The 10,003-nt window shown below is 51.1% G+C and overlaps 1 protein-coding gene across 1 annotated transcript; it reads left to right on the top strand.

Annotated features, from left to right (window-relative positions):
* Positions 1–352: 352 nt before the first annotated feature.
* On the top strand, positions 353–1,814 carry LOC306769054 (histone H2A.Z). The gene is made up of 5 exons (XM_079257557.1): positions 353–459; positions 693–770; positions 1,116–1,229; positions 1,338–1,467; positions 1,560–1,814. Exons 1-5 carry the CDS (start codon positions 457–459, stop codon positions 1,619–1,621), a joined length of 387 nt encoding a protein of 128 aa, XP_079113683.1. The 5' UTR covers positions 353–456; the 3' UTR covers positions 1,622–1,814.
* The last annotated feature ends 8,189 nt before the right edge of the window (positions 1,815–10,003 follow it).

Genomic DNA, 10,003 nt, shown 5'->3' with positions numbered 1-10,003 from the left:
CTTAAGATTTGCATGTTTTATTTGGTATATCTTGATTCTTTATTAGAACAGAAAAAAAGAAGGACTTTCAAATTAAACCTGAATTTATGAAGTTCAGGTCGCAGATGAAGCAACGCAGCGCACATCTGAGTCTGCTATACAGAAAAACTGTATAAAATTATGATTAGTATTTATTTATTTAATAGGCGATACAAATGTCGGAACTACTTTACCTGAAGCTGTTTCCGCGGAGTTTTACAACATCTGTAGCAAAGAGGAGGGTCTAGTCGTTCATAGGTTTATTGTTACCATGACATCCGCCTTTGTAACACATGATTGGCTGGCACATTTCCGGCAGTTACCCGGATGCAGACTGGTTATAAGTACAGGAGCGTAGAAGCTAGCAGCAGCGGGTTGGTTGCAGGCTAGTCATTTTCTGTCTCTTGCGGTGGAAGAAATAGTTGTAAATCTGATAAAATGGTAAGTATTATATGTTATGTGTGCGACAGTCATTACACTTATCTGCTGATGAGCTGTTACTTGGTAATGTTAAATGAACACCGATGTGTTTGATTGAAACGAAGCGCTTAGCCGCTAGCATTAGCCTAGCGTGCTAGCAAGTTTAAAGCCTCCTGCAGAGACCTGAGCTCCCTGACCCCTGACCCTGGAGCGCGGGGGAAGATGCAGGTGTAAAGCTGTGTTTGTGTTTCCAGGCCGGTGGAAAGGCTGGGAAGGACTCCGGGAAGACTAAAACCAAGGCTATTTCCCGCTCTCAGCGAGCAGGACTGCAGGTATGTTCCCCTCATTCAGTTCCTCCTGCAGCGGGAGGAAGAGGAGCGCCCCCCCCCCCCCCCTCCTGCAGCGGGAGGAAGAGGAGCGCCCCCCCCCCCCCTCCTGCAGCGGGAGGAAGAGGAGCGCCCCCCCCCCCCCTCCTGCAGCGGGAGGAAGAGGAGCGCCCCCCCCCCCTCCTGCAGCGGGAGGAAGAGGAGCGCCCTCCCCCCCCCTCCTGCAGCGGGAGGAAGAGGAGCGCCCTCCCCCCCCCTCCTGCAGCGGGAGGAAGAGGAGCGCCCTCCCCCCCCCTCCTGCAGCGGGAGGAAGAGGAGCGGTCGCCCCCCTCACGCCTCTCCTCGTTGCAGTTCCCGGTGGGCCGCATCCACAGACACCTGAAGTCCAGGACCACCAGCCACGGCAGGGTGGGCGCCACAGCAGCCGTGTACAGCGCCGCGATTCTGGAATATCTCACAGCGGAGGTGAGGCTCCGGGCGGCCGGGGCTCCGGGCGGCCGGGGCTCCGGGCGGCCGGGGCTCCGGGCGGCCGGGCACCCCGGGACCCCCATGTAACGCCCGGCTCTGTTCCAGGTTCTGGAGTTGGCCGGAAACGCGTCAAAGGACCTGAAAGTGAAGCGAATCACGCCGCGCCACCTGCAGCTCGCCATCAGAGGAGACGAAGAGCTGGATTCTCTCATCAAGGCCACCATCGCTGGTGGAGGTAAGGGCTACCTGGGGGCTCTGGGGGGGTCTCCAGGTGTCTCTGTTAAGCTGTCGATGTCTCTGTTCTGAGACGAGTCCTCTGTCTTCCAGGTGTGATTCCCCACATCCACAAGTCTCTGATTGGGAAGAAGGGCCAGCAGAAGACGGTATAACGGAGGCGTTGCGTCTCCGGAGGAGGTCTGGGTCGGTGTCCGTAGATTAGACCGTTTTTATCGCCTGGTATTGAAGTGGCTTCAGAGAAGCTCGTTCTTTCTTTGCCTTTATGTTTCCTGGTGCTGCAGTTTTGTGTTGAACTTGGTTTTTGTGGCGTTCATGTTTTAATAAAGTTCTTACTGGAAGTCTGCAGTTTGTTTGTGGGCTGCCGTGTCGAAGCGCGACGGTCTGCGAGGGGAAGCATGGAGCCACCTGCAGCGCTGGAATCCAGAGGAAACCTTCATCTTAAAGCTGAAGTCTGCGTTGGACAGATGTTCCAGCAGCTTCGCTACATTTTCAGACTTCTGCTGAACGCAGGAATCACCAGAAGCATCTGGAAGCTGGTCGCTCCGGTCTGGAGACCAGCTGATTAAACCCTGAAGGCGCCGCAGCGGCTCCTGATAACAGCTGACATGTTTCCACATGACCACACCGTCTTTTCCTGCAGAACTTCAGTGTTTCCATCCAGTAGAAGTTTTAGTTGGGAAAGTGAACTCTGTCATTTTCTGTGCAGCTGGACGTGTTGCAACGAGCCAATCAGAGCGCGTAGATCCTGACCTCTGACCTCTGCGTGGCCGAAACGGCCCAAACCCTAATGTCTGAAATCTTTCAAGTTTAAATAAGCAGTTTAATATGAACTATAAACAAAACAAACCAGTTTCATGTGAAATGAAAACATTTTGTGTTTCGGCTCACAGCAGCGGAACCACGACCCGTCGCCTCGCTGCGACCCAGAACCGGACTGGACCGGATGGAAACGGTCGCGGCGTTCTGCAGACGTCTGGTCGTCCCGAACCACCTGACTTCATCTCGCTGGGGGGTGCTGTGGGATGAACCCTGGGGGGGGGGGAGACGCTGCATGACGCCGATCCAGCCCAGACCATCACACTTCCTCCTCCGTGCTGACAGTTGATGCTGCAGAACCGACTCAACACGTCCTGCGTGAAGAAATCCGTCCTGAAGCGGGGAGGGGGACACCATGGGGGGAGGCAGCGGGGAGGGGGACGCCATGGGGGGAGGGGGACGCCATGGGGGGAGGCAGCGGGGAGGGGGACGCCATGGGGGGAGGGGGACGCCATGGGGGGAGGGGGACGCCATGGGGGGAGGCAGCGGGGAGGGGGACGCCATGGGGGGAGGCAGCGGGGAGGGGGACGCCATGGGGGGAGGGGGACGCCATGGGGGGAGGCAGCGGGGAGGGGGACGCCATGGGGGGAGGGGGACGCCATGGGGGGAGGCAGCGGGGAGGGGGACGCCATGGGGGGAGGGGGACGCCATGGGGGGAGGCAGCGGGGAGGGGGACGCCATGGGGGGAGGCAGCGGGGAGGGGGACGCCATGGGGGGAGGGGGACGCCATGGGGGGAGGCAGCGGGGAGGGGGACGCCATGGGGGGAGGCAGCGGGGAGGGGGACGCCATGGGGGGAGGGGGACGCCATGGGGGGAGGCAGCGGGGAGGGGGACGCCATGGGGGGAGGGGGACGCCATGGGGGGAGGGGGACGCCATGGGGGGAGGCAGCGGGGAGGGGGACGCCATGGGGGGAGGCAGCGGGGAGGGGGACGCCATGGGGGGAGGGGGACGCCATGGGGGGAGGTCTCTGCGTCACGGTGTCATCACGTTGTCCGTCCTGCAGCAGAACAGCTGGACCGGCCTCGTGGGGAAACGGACGCAGAACAGCTGGACCGGCCTCGTGGGGAAACGGACGCAGAACAGCTGGACCGGCCTCGTGGGGAAACGGACGCAGAACAGCTGGACCGGCCTCGTGGGGAAACGGACGCAGAACAGCTGGACCGGCCTCGTGGGGAAACGGACGCAGAACAGCTGGACCGGCCTCGTGGGGAAACGGACGCAGAACAGCTGGACCGGCCGCGTGGGGAAACGGACGCAGAACAGCTGGACCGGCCGCGTGACGTTAACCCTCCGCTTGCTGCCCGACTTTCTTCGCCACAGAACGAGACTCTAAAGAAACAGATTCCATCGTATGAAAAGCAGCTTGGAAACCAACCTTCCACCCTGCAGGTGTGTGTGTGTGGTTCTGGTTCTGGTTCTGCAGATTGGACCCCATGTGGTGATCTGTATGTTGGCTTTGAAGACGCTGCTGCAGCGCCTGATCTGGTTCTGCAGGACAGAAACTGATTTTGTGTCCTTGGAGGAATCCGATGGTCTTTGGGAAACGAGGAGAGCTTTGATGCTCTTCAGGTCACCAGAGAGCCAGATGTTGGGGGGGGGACACTGTCCGCTCTGCAGAGTCCCTGTCTACTTTCAGACCCAGCTGAAGACTCAGCTCTTCAAGGAGAACTTCTACACTTAGTTTAGCTGTATTTGTTGGAAAGTTGGAGAACTTAGCCCAGTTCTTTGCAACAAACTTTATGGTATTAATTCTTTGTATTGTAACATAGGTGGTATTATGGGATGGGAAGGGAGTAAATAAATAAATAAATAAATAAATAGCCTGTAGCTTCATGGAAGGACCTGCGTCCATCTGGACAGTCCACCAGCATCTTCCTACCATGTTCTCTATTGTCTGATTTCCTGCTTGTGTTGTTCTCACTCTGATGTAAGTGGCTTTGGATAAAAGCGTCTAAATGACTGTAGAATAGAAAAACCAGCTGGGACCCAGTTTCCTCTTGGCTTCTCATACTGGTTCTTCTGGGCCGACAGCATCAAGTCCAGCTCTGAAAGCTGCGTGGAAGTGGACCCACCCGGTCCGCCAGATGTTCCTGCAGATCTATATCCACAAGATCTGTCTGCAAGTTGGAGGAGCCTCACCTGACCCACAGTCCTCCTGAGCCGAACCTTCATCAGAAACCACCACTAGATGGCGCTGTAGCTCCACCAACATCCTGCAGGATTTCCACTGCGTGTGTGTGTGTGTGTGTGTGTGTGTGTGTGCAACAACACACTGCGGTCCTTCAGCTTCAGCTTGGTTCCCAGGAGGTTCCCCTGGCGGAGGTCAGCTGGAAGTCCTGGTCTCCCAGACGAGTCCACATCCAGATGCAGCTCATGGTTTGGCCGGGAGGCGTTCAGGGTCAGGAGGTCGTTTCCAAACACAGGAGACGTGATTCCAGATCAGGAGCTGCATGTAAACGTTCAGATCTGGTTCCAGGCGTGCACAGCTGGATGACGTGCACGTGTCTTCAGGACAGCCGGTCTGCAGGACCGGGTTTGGGTTTCTGGTCCAGATAAAGGTCCAGCAGATCTTCACCCTGCGAGGATTTTCCTCTCCGTACAGGAAGATTTCTTCAGAAGGAAACACAACTTTAAAATTCCAGCTTCAGTTTTTAACCAGGAAGAAATTTTATTCTTAAGTTTTTTTTTAAAAAGTCAGTTTTATTAATTTATTTTTTTTATTTATTTAATTTGATGAATTTTACCTTTAAAGAATTAATCAAACTAAGATGAATACTTTTTATTTATTTATTAAACCTTAAACGTTTTTACAGGATTTAAAAAAGTTCTCTAAAAATTCAACAATTCATTTTCTATTTCTCTTTTTGTTCACTTCACTAGATAATAAAATCACTACATTTTGAAACCATTTTTAATGACGATGTATTTTAGGGTGAAACATAAAGTTAGCTGTATTTAAATTATAAAGCATGTTTAAATTGGCCTTTAATGAGTTAAAATAACAGAATAATTTAATATTTTTCTGTTTTTATTTGGAAGTTGATAAAAAGATTAGAGAAAATAATGTTTTTACAGCAGATTTTAGGACCCCTAAAAGTTGGGGGGAAAAAAAAAAAATCCAGCCACACTAAATATTTACTATTTACGTCATCTGTTAAGGGATAAAAAACTTTTCAGCATTTTTGTTTGATTAGTCATAAATCTGTGTCATGCCAGACGTGAACTTCACATCTAAAACAAACAAATGTAAATATGTAAACATCTGCAAACATCAGGACCGATGTGAATAAATAACATGAACGTTTTTTTCTCTGACGTGAGAATAAATGATGGCGGCTGTAAAACAAACTGCACGGTGGGAAAACAAAGATGGATTCCACATAGCGAGACGATTTGGTGGCGATGATGCAGAAGGAAGAGAAGAGGGCCACGTCCGTCGTAGAGCAATACCTCCGGAGACCACAGGGGGCAGTGTTGAGCAGGATGGCCGACAGAACCACAGACTGGATATAAAAGATGGGCGGAGCCTCTGTGACGTCACCCGTAGGTTTCTGAAGAGCTGAACTGAAGCTCGGTGGGCGGTTCCTACCGTCGCCATCTTGACAGGGGCATGCGTGTCGTCGCACCCGGAAAATACAAATATGGGCAAAGAGGTGGAGCTGAGAGGGGGGCTGTGAGCGTCATGGTGGATGATTGACATCGAGCGAACTCCAAGGTCCGAGGACTGTTTCCTCGCTCTTTGGCCGTCCGCAGAGACCCAAGGCAAATCGGACAAACCGTGTGTTGGAGCGGCCACAACAGGAGATGCTGCAGCCGGCTACAAACCGCGCTTCGACCGCTGGTCAACAAATTAATTTAACAAATTTCCCAGAAGATTTCTGGGGACCAGAAGCAGCTGTACGCAGCAGCAACAAGCGACTCAAATGTAACCCACATTTCCAGATCCTGAATTCTGTTCTGGGTGACCAGCCGGCGATGACGCCGCACCGACCAGACCGTTTCCGTCCAAACCAAAACCGGTTCTCCACCGGAGCTGAACCACCCGAGCAATGGCTCCAGCTCCAGTTCTTCTTTGATCGAAAAGCCCACTGTTGGAGCACGCCGGGCAGTTTATAGCAATAATTATCTGGTTTCTGAACATCCAAACTCTGAAGGCAGCACTGCCCCCTGGTGGATGAATTTACTAAGTAACCATGACCATGTAAAGGACGCTTGGAAGTCAGGACGCTTGAAACGGACGTCCCCAGTTTGTTCGTAAAGGAGCCATCGATAAGCCGCTGCTGAGAAATCTGTAACATGGTTTACAAAAACAACGCCTTTTGTTTTTCTTTTTTCATCCGGACTGCAGCTGATTGGAGGATTTGGAGAAAGATAGATACATTCGTACTTCATGCAGATGTCGCAGGATGTTACCACAGAGTCGGCCGGAAGAGTTGATTTGCATCGTGGATTATTCTTTACATTCACGTGAAATGTCTGATTCAGAAGCTGAGGAAAAGAAAGTTATTAGAGATTACCAAAGGTTACGTTAACGTGTACAAGAAGTGTTATCGGTTAAACTTCTCCAGTCGCCGTGTTATCGGTTAAACTTCTCCAGTCGCCGTGTTATCGGTTAAACTTCTCCAGTCGCCGTGTTATCGGTTAAACTTCTCCAGTCGCCGTGTTATCAGTTAAACTTCTCCAATCACCGTGTTATCGGTTAAACTTCTCCAGTCGCCGTGTTATCGGTTAAACTCTCCAGTCGCCGTGTTATCGGTTAAACTCTCCAGTCGCCGTGTTATCAGTTAAACTTCTCCAATCACCGTGTTATCGGTTTAACCTCTCCAGTCGCTGTGTTATCGGTTAAACTTCTCCAGTCGCCGTGTTATCGGTTAAACTCTCCAGTCGCCGTGTTATCGGTTAAACTTCTCCAGTCGCCGTGTTATCGGCTAAACTTCTCGAATCGCCGTGTTATCGGTTAACTTTCTCCACTCGCTGTGTTATCGGCTAAACTTCTCGAATCGCCGTGTTATCGGTTAAGCTTCTCGAATCGCCGTGTTATCGGTTAACCTTCTCCAGTCGTCGTGTTATCGGCTAAACTTCTCGAATCGCCGTGTTATCGGTTAACCTTCTCCAGTCGCCGTGTTATCGGTTAACCTTCTCCAGTCGCCGTGTTATCGGTTAACCTTCTCCAATCGCCGTGTTATCGGTTAAACTTCTCCAATCGCCGTGTTATCGGTTAAACTTCTCCAATCGCCGTGTTATCGGTTAAACTTCTCCAGTCGCCGTGTTATCGGTTAAACTTCTCCAGTCGCTGTGTTATCGGTTAAACTTCTACAATCGCCGTGTTATCGGTTAAACTTCTCCAATCGCCGTGTTATCGGTTAAACTTCTCGAATCGCCGTGTTATCGGTTAACCTTCTCCAGTCGCCGTGTTATCGGCTAAACTTCTCGAATCGCCGTGTTATCGGTTAACCTTCTCCAGTCGCCGTGTTATCGGTTAACCTTCTCCAGTCGCCGTGTTATCGGTTAAACTTCTCCAGTCGCCGTGTTATCGGTTAACCGTCTCCACTCGCCGTGTTATCGGTTAAACTTCTCCAGTCGCCGTGTTATCGGTTAACCTTCTCCACTCGCCGTGTTATCGGTTAACCTTCTCCAGTCGCCGTGTTATCGGTTAAACTTCTCCAGTCGCCGTGTTATCGGTTAACCTTCTCCAGTCACCGTGTTATCGGTTAAACTTCTCCAGTCGCCGTGTTATCGGTTAAACTTCTCCAGTCGCCGTGTTATCGGTTAAACTTCTCCACTCGCCGTGTTATCGGATAAACTTCTCCAGTCGCCGTGTTATCGGTTAAATTTTTCCAATCGCCGTGTTATCGGTTTAACTTCTCCAGTTGCCGTGTTATCGGTTAAACTTCTCCCATCGCCGCGTTATCGGTTAAACTTCTCCAGTCGCCGTGTTATCGGTTAACCTTCTCCAGTTGCCGTGTTATCGGTTAAACTTCTCCAATCGCCGCGTTATCGGTTAAACTTCTCCAGTCGCCGTGTTATCGGTTAACCTTCTCCAGTCACCGTGTTATCGGTTAAACTTCTCCAGTCGCCGTGTTAACAGTTAAACTTCTCCAGTCGCCGTGTTATCGGTTAAGCTTCTCCAGTCGCCGTATTATCAGTTAACTTCTCCAGTCGCCGTGTTATCGGTTTGGCTTCTCCAGTCGCCGTGTTATTGACTAAACTTCTTCAGTCGCCGTGTTAATAACTAAACTTCTTCAGTCGCCGTGTTATTGGTTAAACTTCTCCACTCGCCGTGTTATCGGTTAACCTTCTCCAGTCGTCGTGTCATCGGCTAAACTTCTCCAGTCCCCGTGTTATCGGTTAAACTTCTCCAATCGCCGTGTTATCAGTTAAACTTCTCCAGTCGCCGTGTTATCGGTTAAACTTCTCCAGTCGCCGTGTTATCGGTTAAACTTCTCCAGTCGCCGTGTTATCGGTTAACCTTCTCCACTCGCCGTGTTATCGGTTAAACTTCTCCAGTCGCCCTGTTAACGGTTAACCTTCTCCAGTCGTCGTGTCATCGGCTAAACTTCTCCAGTCCCCGTGTTATCGGTTAAACTTCTCCAATCGCCGTGTTATCAGTTAAACTTCTCCAGTCGCCGTGTTATCGGTTAAACTTCTCCAGTCGCCGTGTTATCGGTTAAACTTCTCCAGTCGCCGTGTCATCGGTTAAGCTTCTCCAATTGCCGTGTTATCAGTTAAAATTCTCCAGTCGCCCTGTTAACGGTTAAACTTCTCCAGTCGCCGTGTTATCGGTTAACCTTCTCCACTCGCCGTGTTATCGGTTAAACTTCTCAAGTCCCCGTGTTATCGGTTAAACTTCTCCAATCGCCGTGTTATCGGTTAAACTTCTCCAGTCGCCGTGTTATCGGTTAAACTTCTCCAGTCGCCGTGTTATCGGTTAAACTTCTCCAGTCGCTGTGTTATCGGTTAAACTTCTCCAATCGCCGTGTTATCGGTTAAACTTCTCCAGTCGCCGTGTTATCGGTTAAACCTTCTCCACTCGCCGTGTTATCGGTTAAACTTCTCCAGTCGCCCTGTTAACGGTTAACCTTCTCCAGTCGCTGTGTTATCGGTTAAACTTCTCCAATCGCCGTGTTATCGGTTAAGCTTCTCCAATCGCCGTGTTATCAGTTAAACTTCTCCAGTCGCCCTGTTAACGGTTAACCTTCTCCAGTCGCCGTGTTATCGGTTAAGCTTCTCCAATCGCCGTGTTATCGGTTAAACTTCTCCAGTCGTCGTATTATCGGTTAACCTTCTCCACTCGCCGTGTTATCGGTTAAACTTCTCCAGTCGCCGTGTTATCGGTTTGGCCTCTCCAGTCGCCGTGTTATTGACTAAACTTCTTCAGTCGCCGTGTTAATAACTAAACTTCTTCAGTCGCCTTGTTATTGGTTAAACTTCTCCACTCGCCGTGTTATCGGTTAAACTTCTCCAGTCGCCGTGTCATCGGTTAAACTTCTCCAATCGCCGTGTTATCGGTTAAACTTCTCCAGTCGCCGTGTTATCGGTTAAGCTTCTCCAGTCGCCGTGTTATCGGTTAAACTTCTCCAGTCGCCGTGTTATCGGTTGACCTTTTCCAGTGACCGTGTTATCCGTTAAACTTCTCCAGTCGCCGTGTTATCGGTTAAGCTTCTCCAGTCGCCGTGTTATCGGTTAAACTTCTCCACTCGCCGTGTTATTGGTTAAA

The sequence above is a fragment of the Telmatherina bonti genome, assembly GCF_933228915.1.
Source record: "Telmatherina bonti genome assembly, chromosome: 18".
Lineage (NCBI taxonomy): Eukaryota > Metazoa > Chordata > Actinopteri > Atheriniformes > Telmatherinidae > Telmatherina > Telmatherina bonti.
Note: the sequence above shows the minus strand (reverse complement) of the source record. Positions and strands in the feature narration are given on the sequence as shown.

Excerpts from the sequence above, each read along its gene's own strand:
- LOC306769054 (XM_079257557.1), top strand. Across the intron at positions 1,230-1,337 it reads TGGAATATCTCACAGCGGAG|GTTCTGGAGTTGGCCGGAAA; the intron begins GTGAGGCTCCGG and ends GCTCTGTTCCAG. Across the intron at positions 1,468-1,559 it reads GGCCACCATCGCTGGTGGAG|GTGTGATTCCCCACATCCAC; the intron begins GTAAGGGCTACC and ends TCTGTCTTCCAG.